Genomic DNA, 19000 nt, shown 5'->3' with positions numbered 1-19000 from the left:
TTCTTCGGAGAAGAGAAGGAAACAAGGAAAGTCCCCTTGTGCGAGTTCAGAAATTACCCTTGTGCTCATCCTGGATTCAGACAGAAGATCTCAAACCAGAAGGAATACTTGCTGCTCCTCCAAAGTTAAGTCCCAGACTTGGGAAGATTCTGCAAGATTGATTTTTTTTGGGGGTGGGGTGGGGAATCAACATCTTGAAGTGCAGTTGGCTCGTGACAGGACTTCTTCGTTGGTGCTTTCTTGCCACGGTTTAGGATTGCGAAGATCTGACGCCCGTTCAGTCTCTGGAAATAGATGCAGGATCCTCTTCAGAGTGTACAGCTTGATCCCAGACACAACTTTTTTTCTTCCTCCAGAGAGCACAACTCTCTGTGCAAAAAGGCACAATGTTTGCCTCCAGCTGGAGGCACCTTTTGTGAAGCGCGGTGAAACACGGGAGCTGCGGCCGGACTCGAGGTGGAACGAACTTGGTCGTCTTAGATTGTCCTGGAGAGGTGGATTGCTTTTCCTACCCCCTTGGAGTCTCCCCCCCCAAAACCCCCACATATGAGTGGGTGGGGGAACGTAGGCTAGTGCCCTGAAGCAAGCGCCCACTGTGGTTTCTTATTTTGGTGACAGTTGTTGTGCAAAGTGAAGGACGTCGGTCCTGTGTGCCCGGTGAAGAGTGAAGAACGGAAGACACTCTCGCCGCTATGGAGGTTCTCTCAGAATGTGGAGTTCTCTGGAGCCTTCTCTTAGAACTGGAGGATCCGTGTCTGCTGTGTCACTTGAAATGGCTCTGCGATTTCCCCGAAGATTGTCGTGATTCAGCCTGGGAAGAAATCCCATCTGTGAGTGATGTCCTGTCCGAATAGATCTCCTAAAGATGCTCTCCTGCTTCTTGCTTAGAAGCAGCTTGTTGTTGATAGGCCGAAGTTTTTGCCAGTTTCAATCCTGTGCTATCGCTTAGTGCTTTACTCTCGGTTAAGGTGAAGGGAGAAATGATGATGATGATAATGATGTGACTCTCGAAACAAAGATTTTCTTTTAATAAAGATGTTCAATAATTGTTTGGTGCAGATAGTACCTTCTTCACTATTCAGTGTTAAAGCATCGATAGTTGGGATGGAATGGGTGGTCTTTTGGCTTGACATTTTCTTTCTTTCTTTCTTTCTTTCTTTCTTTCTTTCTTTCTTTCTTTCTTTCTTTCTTTCTTTCTTTCTTTCTATCATCTGTTTGTCTACATATCAACTTCTTTTTCTTGCTTACTTCAAATCTCTCCTTCTTTCTCTCTCCCTCTTCCTCCCTCACTCTCCCCTTCTCTTTCCTTCTCCCGCCGTCTCTCCCTCCATCTCCTCTATCCTTCTTTCTCTCTCCTGTTTCCTCCCTCCCTCCCACTCTCTCCTATTCTTTCCTTCTCTCTTCCTCCCTCCCTCTCCTCTCCCTCTCCCTCTTTTTCCTTCTCCCTCTCTCCCTCCCTCTCCTCTATCCTTCTTTCTCTCTCCTTCTCTTTCCTCCCTCCCTCCCACTCTTTCCTTCTCTCTCCCTCCCTCCCTCTCCTCCTCTCTCTCTCTCCCTCTCTTTCCCCCTCCCTCTCCTCTATTCTTCTTTCTCTCTCCTTCTCTTTCCTCTCTCCTTCTCCCTCTCTCCCTCCCTCCATAGAGTTAAGCGCATCTTAGGGGAAACTTTGTACACAAGAGGCTAGAGAATTTCCCCCAGTTTGTCACTCTGATCTTCCTTAGATCCTTTCCTTCTAACAAGCCTTCCACTCTTCCCAGGTGTTGAGTCCAACCTATAAACAGCGGAATGAAGACTTCAGGAAACTTTTCAAGCAGCTTCCCGAAACGGAGCGCCTCATTGTTGGTAAGACAATCCTCCTTTCATTTCCAGGCCTGTGAGAAGGCAGAGGTTCTCCAGGATCACAAAAGCCAGCCCCATCGGTTGAGGCTGGAGGAAAACTTGTTCTTTGCCCAGGAAGAAAATCCCTCCATCTCACCCTCTCTCATGTAGGGGTATTCAAGGTATCAAGCAATTTGGTCGTCCTTTTCGATTCAGTGCATCAAAGGGCCTTAGCGACACTTTTTTTCCAAATGGCAGCTGGATTTTCTTGGGGTTTTTCCTTGAAAACGTTTCACTTCTCATCCAAGAAACCTCTACAGTTCTGAAGAAGCTTCTTGAAAAGAGAAGTGAAACATTTTCAAGAGGGGGGGTGGAAAGCACCAGAAACTCCAGCTGCCTTTTGAAAAAGACCTTTGAAATAACCATGACCTGGATCAGGGATCACCAACCTTTTGGATCTCGGGGCCCACTAAATTCATAATTTTAAATCCCGCAGAACACAAATATGTTTTTTTTTTTAAAGATAAACAGTATTTAGTGCAATATAAAAAATGCATTTTTTTTCCTGCGGACCACCAAAATATTCTCACATTTGGTGTCCACTGACCTGGATGATTGAGAATCTCCTTAATCCAAGACTGGGGATTTTGAAAACTAAATCTTGTTTGAACTACACCTTTTTGAAAACTTTTGAAAACTTTTGAAAACTTTTGAAAACTTTTGAAAACTTTTGAAAACTTTTGAAAGCTTTTGAAAACTTTTGAAAACTTTTGAAAACTTTTGAAAACTTTTGAAAACTTTTTTGAAAACTTTTGAAAACTTTTGAAAACTTTTGAAAACTTTTGAAAACTTTTGAAAACTAAACTTCTAACGTCTTCCATTGGAAAAAAGACGATACTGGATCTACATTTATTGCTGACAAGAAGCCCCTGGTAGACTTTCGCCTGAAACAGACAAAATGAACTTATAATTAATACAATATAGAAAAAAAGATTCCAGAAAAAAAAATCCATTTTGACATTTAAGGAAAATTTGGCCTCCAAAGTGTTAAAGTCAGAGATTTGAGCTTCCCGCTCGGTAATGATTCTTATCGCCTAATTAGCTGAAAGTTTGAATCAATACTACATTTCTATGACTTTTTAAAGGCACATTTACTAGATTCTTAATTGAAGGAGGAACTTTACTTCCAGTGGCAGGGAAAAGAAAGTTTTATATAAGCCAACTTACATAAAACAGTTAAGGACAACTAACTAGCATATTTTAGTAGTAAAAAAGGCTATATTTCCTTTCCAAGTGAACAGAATTAGTGTTTCTTTTTAATCTATGACAACGTGAAGGGTCAAACTTGGCAAAACTCTGTTTAAATCAGTTACCAATTAATGGCAAATATTTTATTCTTTAGTGGTGTAATATCTTGGCTGTCACAATCTACACCAGGATTGGATGTCAGCAAAGAATGGGTTTTCTGTATCTCTGTGATGACCGTTAATGCTATCAGGATTTCTGCAGCCAGATCTGATCTCTTTTCCCTCCCTCCAATGGCAGTGGGCCATCTAGATTAAGCCTCAGACAAAAACACTTCTTGTTTTTAGAAGTTACTACCCCAAAACCCGGTGTTACCTGGGTATTTATTTATACGGGGAAAATGTCCGGAACAAACATAATTTCTAACGTTGGATTTTCCCTCTTACCAGAGGGAGCCCCATTCTGGAATACTGTAAAGCCGTTACCATGGCAACTCTGCTGCGCTGCACAGTAGAAGCCATTTTACGGCAGTACGTTAGAAGTCATTTTAAGGCACAACAGGCTGTATCTTAACAGAACACACATCCCAAGCAGTGTTAGGGGTGTCTTACCCCCATATTATTTTTTTCCAGAGAAAAAGTCATCTGTGTACCAAGTTTGGTTGAAATTGCTTGAGGCATTCTAGAGTTATGCTGGAGAAACACACACACACACACACACACACACACACACACACTCTTTCAGAGCCATTTATATATATATATGTAAAGCGTGAAAAATATGCAGTTTGGCTTTTAGCTTGACTGAATCGTGTAGCTTTAATTAAGGTTGATTAAAAAGAGCAAGTAAGACTGGTGCCAGGAGCCCTTTGGTTCCATCCAACCATGTCACCATCTGTTTTGAGAACTGGTTTGGAACGACCTTTGACCAGGAAGAGGAAGAAGCCTTTATCTATGGATTATCAAGAGATTTCCCACTTTATGATCTTCCGACTTAACAGCAATACGTTCTTATTTGAGAGGAAAGCCTTAGGGCAAGATTTTGTTTCTGAAGTGGTTTGCCATTGCTTCCTTCATCGAGCTTTCGGAGGATAGCTTGACAACTGAACAGAGTTGGAAAGGACCTTGTGGGTCAACCCCCCCCTACCCAAGCAGTTCGAATCCCTAGTGCCGCGTAACGGAGTGAGCTCCCGTTACTTGTCCCGGCTTCTGCCAACCTAGCAGTTCGAAAGCACGTATAAAATGCAAGTAGAAAAATAGGAACCACCTTTGGTGGGAAGGGAACAGCATTCCGTCTGCCTTCGGCATTGAGTCATGCCGGCCACATGACCACGGAGACGTCTTCGGACAGCGCTGGCTCTTCGGCTTTGAAACAGAGATGAGCATCGCCCCCTAGAGTAGGGAATGACTAACATATATGTGCGAGGGGAACCTTTACCTTTTAACCTCTAGTCTGTCCATGATCTTTGTAACAGGCACCTGTTTGAATGACGCTTAAATAATTCCCGCTGCCAAAAAAAAAAACCCGTCTTTTTCCTTCCTTTTTATTTATCTTCCTCGTCCACCTTCCCAAATTTGTTTTTCTGCTGTCCTTGTTTAGACTGCAAGCAACCCAACATGTCTCTGTTTACTTTCTACCGTGGACAGGAGCACCCAATTCTATTTCGGTTCTTTATAAATATTTATATCCTTTTCGCTGCAATATGTCTCTCCCTCGGCCTTTTCCTCCAGATTACTCCTGCGCCCTTCAAAGAGATATTCTTTTGCAAGGCCGACTCTACCTCTCTGAAAACTGGATCTGCTTCTACAGCAACATCTTCCGCTGGGAAACCTTGGTGAGTTGTCTTCTTCAGCCCACCCCACCCCAGTTCATTGACTTCCCCTGTCATGGAGTCAACCCTGAAAGTTTGCATTTGCTCCCCTTATAACTTGGTGGGTTGTATCTTTACGATTTATATTGGTGTTTTTTTTTAGTTTCCTAGTACGTTTTATGTTGATTCTATCACAAAGTCTTGTATTTTACAATTTATGATGAATGCGTTTTTAAGATGACTATGATCATGATTTATTATGTATAGTTTTTAAGTACAATGAAAGCTTATGTACCAAAGACAAATTCCTGGTGTGTCCTATCACACTTGGCCAATAAAGAAGTCTCTTCTCTTCTCTTCTCTTCTCTTCTCTTCTCTTCTCTTCTCTTCTCTTCTCTTCTCTTCTCTTCTCTTCTCTTCTCTTCTCTTCTCTTCTCTCTTCTCCTCTCCTCTCCTCTCCCCTACCCTACCCTACCCTACCCTACCCTACCCTATCCTCTCTTCTCTCTTCTCTCTTCTCCTCTCCTCTATCCTCCCCTACTTTATCTTCTCTTCTCCTCTCCTCTCCCCTATCCTACCGTACCCTACCCTACCTTCTCTTCTCTCTTCTCCTCTCCTCTACCCTTCTCCTCTCCTCTCCCCTACCCTACCCTATCCTCTCTTCTCTCTTCTCCTCTCCTCTATCCTTCCCTACTTTCTCTTCTCCTCTCCCCTCCCCTATCCTATCCTACCCTATCCTCTCTTCTATCTTCTCCTCTATCCTACCCTACTTTCTTTTCTCTTCTCCTCTCTTCTCCTCTCCTCTCCCCTATCCTACCGTACCCTACCCTACCTTCTCTTCTCTCTTCTCCTCTCCTCTACCCTACCCTACTCTACCCTATCCTCTCTTCTCTCTTCTCCTCTCCTCTATCCTACCCTACTTTCTCTTCTCCTCTCCCCTATCCTACCGTACCCTACCCTACCTTCTCTTCTCCTCTACCCTACCCTACCCTCTCCTCTCTTCTCCTCTCCTCTATCCTACCCTACTTTCTCTTCTCCTCTCCCCTATCCTACCGTACCCTACCCTACCCTACCCTACCCTACCTTCTCTTCTCTCCTCCTCTCCTCTCCCCTTCTCCTCTCCTCTACCCTACCCTACCCTACCCTATCCTCTCTTCTCTCTTCTCCTCTCCTCTATCCTACCCTACTTTCTCTTCTCCTTTCCTCTCCCCTATCCTATCCTACCCTATCCTCTCTTCTATCTTCTCCTCTATCCTACCCTACTTTCTTTTCTCTTCTCCTCTCTTCTCCTCTCCCCTTCTCCTCTCCTCTCCACTCCCCTACTCTACCCCACCCTCTCTTCTCCTCTCCTCTCTTCTCCCCTTTCTTCTCTTCTCTCCTTCTCTCCTCTATCCTACCCTACTTCCTCTTCTCTTCTCTTCTCTCCTCTCCTCTTCTCATTTCACCCTCCATGATGCTTCTAACCGTTGATCTCTTGACATAGTTGACCGTTCGTTTGAAGGACATCTGCACCATGACCAAGGAGAAAACTGCACGGCTCATTCCTAATGCTATCCAAGTTTGCACAGACACTGAAAAGGTACGTTCTTACAACTTTCCCCATTGGAGAACGGCAAGACCAGGAAACTTCCCTGAAGGACAAATCTGGGGGTTGAGGGAAAACAGGAAATCTTGGACAGGATAGAAGCGGCATTAAATTCTCACAATCCAGTAGATCAACTGTGGCTCAAAGATCAGTTTGTCTAGAAGCATGCATGGTTTTTCTTTTTTGGACAGCTGAAAATGGCTTAGAGCTTCTCTAGTAGGACCTTCTGACCTTCTTTGGTCTCATTGCTTCCACTAGTTAAACAAGTTTCCCCCCCCAAAGGTTAGGGACAAGGGAAAACTTTGCAAAACTTGTTTACTGGTGGCAAAATCAGGGTACCTTCTGGGGATGGCCAGCTAAGCATGTCTCCACCCTGAAGACTTCCTGCTTATCTTTTATTCCCAGAGCCTTTACATCATCTAGATCAGGGGTGTCAAACTCAATTTCATTGAGGGCCGGATCAGCATTATGGTCGCCCTCAAAGGGCCAGGTGGGCACACTCAACCTGGCTCGCTCAACGTCACTCATGTCGAGGGGCACCTGTGATGGGCCAGACATGGCTAGCGCCAGGCCGGCCTTGCTGATCTAAGACTGGCCATGTTCTGGTTCTGACTGAGGCTTCTCAAGAGCATGAAGCAAACTCCTTGTCCCAACAAAACCTTCTTTTGTTTTTTTTTATTAAATTTTTTATTTTATTTTGTTACTTAAACAACACATGCCCACACCAGTGGGAAAAGAAAAAACCAAAAAGTCAAAACACAGCGAAGACAAAAAGAACAAAAAACAAGGCAGGGAAAAAAAAAGGAAAAACAAAAGAAGAAAAAAGAAAAAAAGAAACACAGGTATATATTATAAAAAAGCATATCAGCTGGTTACAACATGTTTTGGTGCATCTCTTCCATTAATTCATATTAATTCAAATATCTTAACTCAAATGTTTACCATATTGACATCATTATACCTCCACTTTTAGTTGACTACAGTCATTATACCTCCACTTTTAGTTGACTGCAGTTATTTAAACATCCTTCATCCTTAACTATGCCAAAGATTTACTCCATAACCATAATAAACTTATTTTATTAATTTAGTGCCACCATTGCTGGGTAGGGTCTGGGAAATTTAATGGAGCTAGCAGATCTTTTAATGGCCGGATGCCCTTCCCTGTCGTTAATACAGAGTTTTTGTTCAGCAGATATAGTCTCAGTGTGCCCAGAGAGAGAAATATCTGCCTCTACCTAGGATCAAACTCACAGCCCCCTGATTGTGAGGCGAGAGCTCCACCTCTAGGCCAATGCACCCCTCCCAGTATAAAGCGCTAATTTCTTTGCTACGGTAGAGTTTTCAACCTCCATATCATGTGCATGAATCTCTTTCTCTTTGTTAATGTATTTTAATGCAATCTTTATCCCTGAGTTATCTCACCCATCCCCAAATTTTATTTTATTTTTGCTTTTCCCAGCACTTTTTCACTTCCTTTGGTGCCCGGGATAGGACGTACATGATGATGTTCCGTCTCTGGCAGAATGCCCTCCTTGAAAAGGTAGGAAGTGTTGATTTCTCTTATTTATCAAAATGTATTTTGCTGCCCATCTCGTGGATTCAGGCTTTCGAAAAAGCAGCTGGACCTTCCTCGCGAAGAAGCCCTTTTCTTTCGGGTTCAAATGGAGGGCTGAATTATGTCTTCCTGCGTTGGTTCTCCTGTGTTGCGCCATGCATTTGTGTAGTGGCTGTTTTGTTTCCCCCAATCTGTGCATCTGTAGTTGCCTTTTTGAAAAGACGTTTGGGGCTCCATAGAATAGTAGAAGGTCTCTTGGTAGGCCAAGGATGGTTGCAGAGGGCATGTTGGCCTTCTGACAGAGGTTTCTGATTGACCTGTTGATCCATGGCCACCATTTTCAGAGATGGGGATGTCCAATATGGATATCCTAGAAGCCCAGTAAACCCCTCCCGAAATTTCTTTCTCCTCCAATTAGAGAGTGTTCGAAGTGGCAAAAAACATGCACCCTTTTTGGCTAAGGCAGGGGGGTGTCCAATCATAGCAACTTTAAGACTTGTGGACTTTAACTCCCATGGCTGGTTGGGGAATTCTATTCTATTCTGTTCTGTTCTACTCTACTCTACTCTACTCTACTCTACTCTACTCTACTCTACTCTACTCTACTCTACTCTACTCTACTCTACTCTACTCTACTCTACTCCTCTCCTATTCCTATTCCTATTCCTATTCCTATTCCTATTCCTATTCTTATTCCATTCCATTCCATTCTATTCTTTTTCTATATTCTTTTCTATATTCTTTTCTATATTCTCTACTCTACTCTACTCTACTCTACTCTACTCTACTCTACTCTACTCTACTCTACTCTACTCTACTCTACTCTACTCTACTCTACTCTACTCCCATTCCCATTCCCATTCCCATTCCCATTCCCATTCCCATTCCATTCTATTCTATTATTTTTCTTCTATTCTATTCTATTCTATTCTATTCTATTCTATTCTATTCTATTCTATTCCTATTCTATTCTATTCTATTCTCTATATTCTATATTCTCTACTCTATTCTACTCTACTCTTCTCTTCTCTTCTCCTATTCCTATTCCTATTCCTATTCCATTCCATTCTATTACATTATATTTTTCTATATTCTTTTCTATATTCTCTACTCTACTCTACTCTACTCTACTCTACTCTACTCTACTCTACTCTACTCTACTCTACTCTACTCTACCCTATTCCTATTCCTATTCCTATTCCCATTCCTATTCCCATTCTCATTCCCATTCCCATTCCATTCTATTCTAATATTTTTCTCTATTCTATTCCATTCTATATTCTCTACTCTATTCTATTCTACTCTACTCCTACTCCTACTCCTACTCCTATTCCTATTTCTATTTCTAATCCTAATCATATCCTATTCTATTCCATTCCATTCCATTCTATTCTTGAGATTCTCAATCCTCTAGGTCATGGTTGTCCCAAAGGTGCTTTTCCAAAAAGCAACTGGACTTCCTTGTTTTTTTTCCCCATGAAAACATTTCCCTTTTGAAGAACTTGTGAAAGTTCTTGGATGAGAAACAAAATAGCCCCCTCCAGAAATTTCTTTCTCCTCCAATTAGAGATTGCTCAAAGTGGCAAAAAACACGCACCCTTTTTGGCTAAGGCAGGGGGGTCCAATCATAGCAACTTTAAGACCCATGGCTGGCTGGGGAATTCTATTCTGTTCTGTTCTGAAAGCTTCCTGAGTTTTCCACCCAGTTGAAAGTTCATGATTTTGTCCCCACACCCACAAGTCCATCATACGGTCCAATATTCCACTGCCATGCTGGCATTTCCACCCATCTAGTTTCGGTCAGGTGCAGAGGTGCAAAGACAAAGAATGACCTTGGGCTTCTAGAAAGGAATGTTTTAACTTGACAACAACACATTCTACAATTCTGCTCTTTACTATTCCCCCTCCCAATTACCCCACTAATGAAACAGCATAGTAAAATAATAGAGAGTGTGGCAGGTCAAAGGTCGTAAAAGGAAAATGGCTGCAGGCCTGACATACTGATTCATTGCTTTGCTCCTCTTCAGCCCTTGTGTCCAAAGGAGCTTTGGCATTTTGTACATCAGTGTTACGGCAATGAGCTGGGGTTGACGAGTGATGATGAAGACTACGTTCCTCCTGACGAAGACTTCAACACCATGGGGTAAGCTCCTTTGCCTAAAGTGAGCCATGAAAGCAAGACTGGAAAGAGCCGGTTATTAATGCTTGCAAATCAAGGTTTCCAGCACCCCGGCCTGCTCAAAGACCAGCTGGCTGGCACGCATGTGCATTGCGGAAACTAGAAGAGCAGCTGGCGATGGTAGGCGTGCCCACAGAGAGGGCTCTGCATACCACCTCTGGCACACGTGTTGGCCATCATGGGACTAGAAAATGGGTGTGTCAAAGTGAACAAAAAGACGACAATTGAAGCTTCTCTGGACTAGAGCCGAGATGGCGCAGTGGTTAGGGTGCAGTACTGCAGGCCACTTCAGCTGACTGTTATCTGCAGTTCGGCTGTTCAAATCTCACCGGCTCAAGGTTGACTCAGCCTTCCATCCTTCCGAGGTGGGTGAAATGAGGACCCGGATTGTTGGGGGTGATATGCTGACTCTGTAAACCGCTTAGAGAGGGCTGAAAGCCCTATGAAGCGGTATATAAGTCTAACTGCTATTGCTATTGCTATTGCTACTCTCTTGGGTGGTCTCAGCTGCACCGTGAGGTGGGTGTTTGTATTCCACAAGGTTTGTTCTTCAGTGCTCAATAAGAAGACTAACTCTGGGATCGATCCAACTCAGCTGGATTTCCCTGACTTGTTTGTTTTCAGTTACTGCGAGGAGATCCCAGTGGAAGAAAACGAAGTCAACGACAACTCCTCCAAAAGCAGCACGGAGGTCAAAGCTGAAGTGAGCCCTCAGCTTCCCAAGAAGTCTCTTCCCAACAGCAGCACGCTGACCCCTACAACGAACAACGAAGCTCCCATCCCGGTAGGTAGTTCTTCCCTTTTGTAAATCTCTAATTTGCACCTGGAAGAGAAAGGCCCACTCTTCATGGAGTCTGCCAAGGATGGGTTTTAAATTGGGGGTCTAGTTTCTATATGCTCACATCAAAGGAAGCTGGGCCACAGTTTTAGTACTGGAGAGAGAACTACTACTAAGTGGTAGTAGTATTTTCTTCTTCTTCTTCTTCTTCTTCTTCTTCTTCTTCTTCTTCTTCTTCTTCTTCTTCTTCTTCTTCTTCTTCTTCTTCTTTCCTCCTCCCTCTTCCTCCTCTTCCTCCTTCTCTTTCTTTACCTCCTTCACTTTCTCTGCTGCCATCTCTTCTTCCAACTCCTCATCCTCCTCTTCTTCTTCTTTCCTCCTCCCTCTTCCTCCTCTTCCTCCTTGTCTTCCTTTACTTCCTTCACTTTCTCTGCTGCCATCTCTTCCTCCTCCACCTCCTCCTCCTCTTCTTCTCTCTCCTCTTCCCTCTTCCTCCTTGTCTTCCTTTACCTCCTTCACTTTCTCTGCTGCCATCTCTTCCTCCTCCTCCTCTTCTTCTTCTTCCTTCTTCTTTTCTCTCCTCCTCCATCTTCCTCCTCTTCCTCCTTGTCTTCCTTTACCTCCTTCACTTTCTCTGCTGCCATATCTTCCTCCTCCTCCTCCTCTTCTTCTCTCTCCTCTTCCTCCTCTTCCTCCTTGTCTTCCTTTACCTCCTTCATTTTCTCTGCTGCCATCTCTTCCTCCTCCTCCTCCTCCTCCTCTTCTTCTTCTTCCTTCTTCTTTTCTCTCCTCCTCCATCTTCCTCCTCTTCCTCCTTCTCTTCCTTTACCTCCTTCACTTTCTCTGCTGCCATCTCTTCTTCTCCTCCCCCTCCCCCTCCCCCTCCCCTCCCCCTCTTCTTCTTCTTCTTCTTCTTCTTCTTCTTCTTCTTCTTCTTCTTCTTCTTCTTCTTCTTCTTCTTCTTCTTCTTCCTCTTCCCCTTCCCCTTCCCCTTCCCCTTCCCCTTCTCCTTCTCCTTCTCCTTCTTCTTCTTCTTCTCTTCCCTCCTCTTCTGCCTCTTCCTCCTCCATCCAGCTTTCCCATGGTAACAGTGATTGACGTCCTTCTTCATGTCCTTCTAGTATGAAGGCATAGTTCCTGAAGAAGAAGAGGTTCTGGACACACCGGCCGAGAAGGAGATGACAATTGCAAGTCTCATTGGAGACAAGATTGACATCATCGCCCCTATGAATTCCCCCTCTTTGGATTTCAATGACAATGAGGACATTCCAACCGAACTCAGTGATTCCTCCGAGACTCATGATGAAGGTGCTTGGCTGGCATCCACAGGTGTCATGGTGGGGTTAGGGTTTATTGTCCTTTTGTATCTTGTCATGTTCGATACCATAGCTGAACCGCTTGACTTGGGTTTCCAAGTTAAAGAGTCACTTTGTATTCAGCATCTCTGCATTCTCATCTTATTTGTTTTTTTCTGAGAAACATGAAATCTTTTGGATTATTATTTCTGTGTTGAATTACTTAGACAATCTGTATTTTTAGGTTAATGATTACAGGCTCCATGAATATTCTTGCAGCAAATTCCATAGTAAGAAAGACGCTAGAGAAAAGTTTGATATTATTGAAGAAAGTTGAGTTGTGAAGAAGCATCTTGAATGGTAGTGCTCATAATGATGCATTTTTGGTGGCTCCTAGCGCTCTCACTTCACAATCAGGAGGCTGTGAGTTCGATCCTAAGTAGAGGCAGATATTTCTATCTCTGGACACGATGAGAATATATCTGCTGAATATAACTCCACATTGGCGACAGGAAGAGCATCCGGCCTTTAAATACTCAGGTCCATTCAATTGCCCAGACTCCACTCCACAAGGGACTATGGGGTCATGAAACGATGATAATGTTGTCCTGAAGACCTCTAAAGCTTTTGAATTTATGATTCAACTTTTTGAATAGAGTTCAGTTTTGCTGTTTGGACCCAAATCAATTTCTAGTATTGGAGCATCAGTGTTATTTTTTTTTACAGGGAGTTAAACTCCTCTGCTTATTGCTTTGCCAAGATACAACTCCTAGGAATTTGACCTGTTAGCTTTCCACTTTGTTCTCCAGGGGAGGTCCAGGCCTTTTATGACGATCTGAATGGACGGCAATACATGAATGAAGTCTTCAACTTTAGTGTGGATAAGCTCTACGATCTGCTCTTCACAAACTCTCAGTTCTTAAGGGATTTCATGGAGCAGCGGCGGTTTTCTGGTAAGCCCCCATCCGCGCATGCAGGTAGTCCTTGACTTACAACCATTGTTTTAGTGACTGGTACAACAGCACTGAAGAAAAGTGATCTAATGGCAATTTTTCACACTTACGACCATGGCAGCATTCCCGTAGTCACACGACCAGAGTTTGGATGCTCGGGAACTGACTCATATTTATGACAATTGTAGTGTCCCAGGGTCCCATGACCCCGCCTTTTGTGACCATCGGACGAACAAAATCAATGGGGAAGCCAGTTTCACTTAATAACCGTGTTACTAATTAAACAACTGCGGTGATTCACTTAACAAATGCGGCAAGAAAGGTCGTAAAAGGGGGAAAAACTGACTTAACAACTGTCTCACTTAGCAACCAATGTTTTGGGCTCAATTTGGTCAGAAGTCAAGGACTGCCTATACACTGTAAGCAACCTTGTTTTTCTGCTAGCTTCGTCTCACCCATGTTGGATTTCAAACACATTTTAGATACAAATAGGGTGCCGGGTCGGGTTGCAGTGGCTCAGTGGCTAAGATGCTAAGCTTGTCAATCAGAAAAGTCAGCAGTTCGGCAGTTCAAATCCCTAGCGCCGCGTAACGGAGTGAGCTCCCGTGACTTGTCCCAGCTTCTGCCAACCTAGCAGTTCGAAAGCATGTAAAAATGCAAGTAGAAAAATAGGAACCACCTTTGGTGGGAAGGTAACCACGTTCTGTGCACCTTCAGCATTTAGTCCTACCAGCCACAGACCATGGAGATGTCTTCAGACAGAGCTGGCTCTTCGGCTTTGAAACGGAGATGAGCACCGCCCCCTAGAGTCAGGAATGACTAGCACATATGTGCGAGGGAAACCTTTACATTTACCTTTTAGGGTTCTGTGAATGGACCAAGACTTTCCAATGTATAAACCATTTTAATCTCCAAAACACAGCACTTTTAAACATTGTGGGTTCCAAAAATTTACATTGGGATGTTGGGAGGGGGGGAGAAACCTTTCTAAAATTCATTTTTTAAATTTTAAATTCCTGGCCCAAGCATCAATGAGATCTCACTTCTTTCTGAACTTCCTGCATTGCTAGTTCTCTTGTCTGACAATATTAGAAAGCCGTAGTTGTAGAAAATTTAGTTTTCGTCACCATGATGGGAAAAAGATGTGGAGACTCTAGAAAGAGTGCAGAGAAGAGCAACAAAGAGGATGAGGGGACTGGAGGCTCAAACATATGAAGAACGATTGCAGGAACTGAGTATGTCTAGTTTAATGAAAAGTAGGACTAAGGGAGACATGACAGCAGTGTTCCAATATCTCAGGGGCTGCTACAAATAAGACAAAGTCAAGCTATTCTCCAAAGCACCTGAAGGCAGGCCAAGAAGCAATAGATGGAAACTAATCAAGGAGAGAAGCAACCTAGAACTAAGGAGAAATTTCCTGACAGTTAGAACAATTAGTTGAACAACTTGCCTCCAGAAGTTGTAAATGCTCCAACAACGGAAGCTTTTAAGAAGATGTTGGACAACCATTTGTCTGAATTGGTGTCGGGGGATTGCCTAAGCAGGGGGTTGGACTAGAAGACCTCCAAGGTCCCTTCCAACTCTGCTAATCTATTCTGCTCTAAAATAGCCTTTTTCGCTTGCAAGAATTTTCGATGTTTACACAATTAGCATTGGATTATTTCTTCAAGAAGCTCCGTTTATTGTAAAAGGGATTACTAGATTGGGTTTTAGAGACGGGATCAGCTTTCCGTTTATTCTGGTGGATTTTTCTCAGAGAAATACAATCTTCTGGGAAAGTTTAGCAAGTTGCTTAAAATCCTCTTAGGTTCTTTTAAGTCCCTGGACACAATCATCATCATCATCATCATCATCATCATCATCATCATCATCATCATCATCATCATCATCTATTAACTATCTTCTGCGGTCTTTTAAAATCCCAAGAGGGCTTCTTTAATTTTGACTGAAGCAAATTATTATTATTTTTTAATTATTTTTATTAGTAAATACAACAACTAATAGCTGGTAAAAGACAATACAACATCCACTGTTTTGCTTTACATTTGACTACGTTTCAAGACATTCCCGTGATATCAAAATCATTATAGACATCAAAGGTTAGGTATCTTCTTCCCTCCCTCCCTCTTTCCTTCCCTTGTTTTTTCTTTCCTACTCCCCTTCCTTCCTTCCCTCCTTCTCTCCTTCCTTCCCTCCTTTCTTTTCCTTTCCTCCTTTCCTTCCCCTTCCCTTTCCTCTCTCCATCCCCCCCTCCTTCTCTCATACCTTCCCTCCCTCCTTTCTTCCTTCCTTCCCTCCTTTCTCTTCTCTTACGTTCCCTCCTTTCTTCCCTCCTTCCCTCCTTCCTATCTACTCTCCTTCTCTGACTGAAGCAAATTAAAGTCTGCAAAACACACTTAAGGCCCATCGCGAAGATGGTTTCTCCAAAAGGCAACTGGACTTTCTATTTTTTTTTGAAGACATTTTGCTTCTCATCCAAGAAGCTTCTTCAGTTCCACACATCTCGGAAGAAGCTTCTTGGATGAGGAGCGAAACGTCTTCAAGGAAAAAAACCCAAGAAAGTCCAGTCGCCTCTTGAAAAAAAAAACACCTTTGGGACAACGATGACCTAGAAGACTGAGAATCTCCATAGACTGAAAGACCATCTTACCATGTCATTGGCTTTCTTTTACGAGACCTTAGAACCGTGATGGTGAACCTATTGCACACATGCCCAAAATGTCACGCAAAACCATGTCGCCCGGCACGTGCGGCCTTGCTTGTTTGTCTTCCGGGTTTCTGCGACGATCAGCTGTCCATGCGGGCTGCAGTGCCGAAAACAGTTGTGTGCACGCACGCCGGCCAGCTGATTGTCGGGTGTCCCTGCAAGCCAGAACCTGGAAGTTCAGGTTTTCCGGCGCATGATGCCTTTGTGCGCACGGCAGTGCCGAAAACTGGCCTGCACATGCGCGCCAGCAAAGCTGATTGTCAGGCTCGCAGGGGCGCAAGAACGCATAAGGTCATCTTTTCCAGAGCGCGGCCCTCGACGAGGGGGCAGGTGTGCACGCGACGTTTCCGTGCAACCTTTCATCCAAAGCAACGCGAAGCAAAGAAAACTTGGAAAGTTTTAAGGTAGTGATGGTGAACCTTTTTGGATTGGATTGGATTGGATTTATTACATTTATATGCCGCCCTTTTCCCCGAAGGGGACTCAGGGCGGCTCACAATTCAGTCAGGGAAGGGGGTACAGACAGGGGGATAAAAAGACGAACATAACAATACAAAATTTAAAAACACACAACAACCATACCATTCGAGAAGGGGGGCAAAAGCTCTTTAGCCCCAGGCCTGTCGGAACAGCCAGGTTTTAAGGGCTTTGCGGAAGGCCTGGAGGGTGGTGAGGGTTCGAATCTCCACGGGGAGCTCGTTCCAGAGGGTCGGAGCAGCCACAGAGAAGGCTCTCTTCCGGGTAGTCGCCAGTCGGCATTGGCCGGCAGATGGAATTCGGAGGAGGCCTAATCTATGGGATCTAATCGGTCTATTGGAGGTAATTGGCAGCAGGCGGTCTCTCAAGTACCCAGGTCCAATACCATGAAGGGCACCGAGTGTCGAAAAGGTTCACCATCCCTGCCTTAGAACTTTCCAAGTTTCCTTTCTTTGTGTTGCTTTGGATGAACTTGAGCAAATCGTGGCAGAAGATAGAAGGACAAAGAACTTGTTTTATTTTTTTAAAAAAATATTTAAATAAAATAAAAATAAAGCATAGCGCGGAGGCTTTGTTTCCGATGTTTTTTCGTTTAAGATGTTTTTTTAGATTCCTGACAGTCACATCAAATTGTTGGGAGGTATTTTTGACTCTTGTGTCCTCTTAATGCTGCCCTTCAATCTCTGGATCTGAAAGAATTCAGAAGAAATTCAATCTTTTCGAGAACAATCGTCTATGGTGCAGCATCGGGTTTTATTTATTTATTTTTTAAAAGGAAGGACAAAGAGTGGTCCTTTGAATTAAATGGAACAGAGCCAAGTTAAGGACTCATGCGAAACAATAATGTCCTGTGTCTGTTGTGTTGGATCAACCAGCTAAAGTGGGGTCAACAGCAATACTTGAACTTGGAGTTGGTCATGGGAGAATATTTTTTTTCTTTCCCTTGGGAACTGAAACTTTATCTCCTCCCTTCTATGATGCAACATTCCCCCTCCCTTCTCCTCCCCCCAAAATCATCCCTCGCTTTCCCTTCTCCTTAGATGTTATTTTTCATCCATGGAAGAAGGAAGAAACTGGCAATCAAAGTAGAGTTATCCTCTACACCATCACTCTCACCAACCCCCTGGCTCCAAAAACTGCCACCATTACTGAAACTCAGGTAAGAAGCTCGGTTTTAGCTTTTGAAGTCTTATCAGTTGCGGTTCTTCTTGAAATAGGGACATTGTACTGCGAAGAGCCGCACAGTGGTTAGAGTGCAGTACTGCAGGCTACTTCTGCTGACTGCCGGCTACCTGCAATTTGGCAGTTTGGGTCTCACCAGGTTCAATGTTGACTCAGCCTTCCATCCTTCCGAGGTGGGTAAAATGAGGACCTAGATTGTTGGGGGTAAGTTGCCGACCGCTTAGAGAGGGCTGTAAAACACTGTGAAGTGGTATATAAGTCTAAGTGCTATTGCTGTCCCTTCCTTCCTTCCTTCCTTCCTTCCTTCCTTCCTTCCTTCCTTCCTTCCTTCCTTCCTTCCTTCCTACCTACCTACCTACCTACCTACCTACCTACCTACCTACCTACCTACCTACCTACCATGGTGGAACAGTGGTTAGTATATAGTATTGCGGACTGACTCTGCTCACTGCCAGTAGTTTGATCCTGACCAGCTCAAAGTTGACTCAGCCTTCCACCCTTCCAAGGTTGGTCAAATGAGGATCCAGATTGTTGGGGGCAAGAGGCTGACTCTGTAAACCGCTTAGAGAGGGCTGTAAGGCACTGTAAAGTAGTATATAAGTCTAAGGGCTATTGCTATTCCCTCCCTCCCTCTCTCCCTCCCTCCCTCCCAGGAGCCGAGGTGGCGCAGTGGTTAGGGTGCAGTACTGCAGGCCACTTCAGCTGACTGCTATCTGCAGTTCAGCGGTTCAAATCTCACCGGCTCAAGGTTGACTCAGCCTTCCATCCTTCCGAGGTGGGTAAAATGAGGACCTAGATTGTTGGGGGGCAAGAGGCTGACTCTGTAAAACCACTTAGAGAGGGCTGAAAGCCCTATGAAGCGGTATATAAGTCTAACTGCTATTGCTATTGCTCCCTTCCTTCCTTCCTTCCTTCCTTCCTTCCTTCCTTCCTTCCTTCCTTCCTTCCTTCCTTCCTTCCTTCCCAGTGGTTAGAATGCAGTATTGCAGGCCAATTTTGCCAACTGCCAGCAGTTCAACCCTGACTCAGCTTCCCATCCTTCTGAGGGTGGTACAATGAGGAGACCCAGATTGTTGGGGGCAAGAAGCTGACTCTGTAAACTGCTTAGAGAGGGCTGTAAGGCACCATAAAGCAGTATATAAGTCTAAGGGCTATTGCTATTGTGTCCTCCTCAGTAGACCAAACTCTGACCATTTATGGTGCTGCTTCTCTCCTCTCCCCAGACAATGTACAAAGCCAGCCAAGAAAGCGAGTGTTACGTTATAGATGCCGAGGTGCTAACTCATGATGTTCCCTACCATGATTATTTCTACACAATTAATCGTTACACTTTGACACGTGTTGCCAGGAACAAATGTCGACTCAGGTGAGTTTCCCCTTCACAGTAGGCTGTGACATTAACACCTGCTGTTT

General features: G+C 44.0%; 1 protein-coding gene across 10 annotated transcripts in view; it reads left to right on the top strand.

Annotated features, from left to right (window-relative positions):
- The window catches only part of GRAMD1B (GRAM domain containing 1B), a 204896-nt gene that overhangs the window by 152862 nt on the left and 33034 nt on the right, over window positions 1-19000 (top strand). For 7 of the 10 annotated variants that reach the window (XM_087706400.1, XM_087706401.1, XM_087706398.1 and 4 more), the window contains 10 exons: window positions 1758-1842; window positions 4794-4897; window positions 6357-6452; window positions 7921-8001; window positions 10044-10159; window positions 10820-10979; window positions 12095-12302; window positions 13078-13221; window positions 17446-17564; window positions 18811-18953. In XM_087706400.1, coding sequence (XP_087562526.1) covers window positions 1758-1842; window positions 4794-4897; window positions 6357-6452; window positions 7921-8001; window positions 10044-10159; window positions 10820-10979; window positions 12095-12302; window positions 13078-13221; window positions 17446-17564; window positions 18811-18953 — 1256 coding nt within the window. Of the gene's footprint in view, window positions 1-191; window positions 495-618; window positions 831-1757; window positions 1843-4793; window positions 4898-6356; window positions 6453-7920; window positions 8002-10043; window positions 10160-10819; window positions 10980-12094; window positions 12303-13077; window positions 13222-17445; window positions 17565-18810; window positions 18954-19000 lie in introns of those variants that run through there. The other 3 variants (XM_087706399.1, XM_087706397.1, XM_087706406.1) reach the window with 2 other exon arrangements.

This window comes from Thamnophis sirtalis, unplaced genomic scaffold, assembly GCF_051295495.1.
Source record: "Thamnophis sirtalis isolate CommonGarterSnake01/CBP01778 unplaced genomic scaffold, rThaSir2_p1.2 scaffold_2, whole genome shotgun sequence".
Taxonomy (NCBI): domain Eukaryota; kingdom Metazoa; phylum Chordata; class Lepidosauria; order Squamata; family Natricidae; genus Thamnophis; species Thamnophis sirtalis.
Note: the sequence above shows the minus strand (reverse complement) of the source record. Positions and strands in the feature narration are given on the sequence as shown.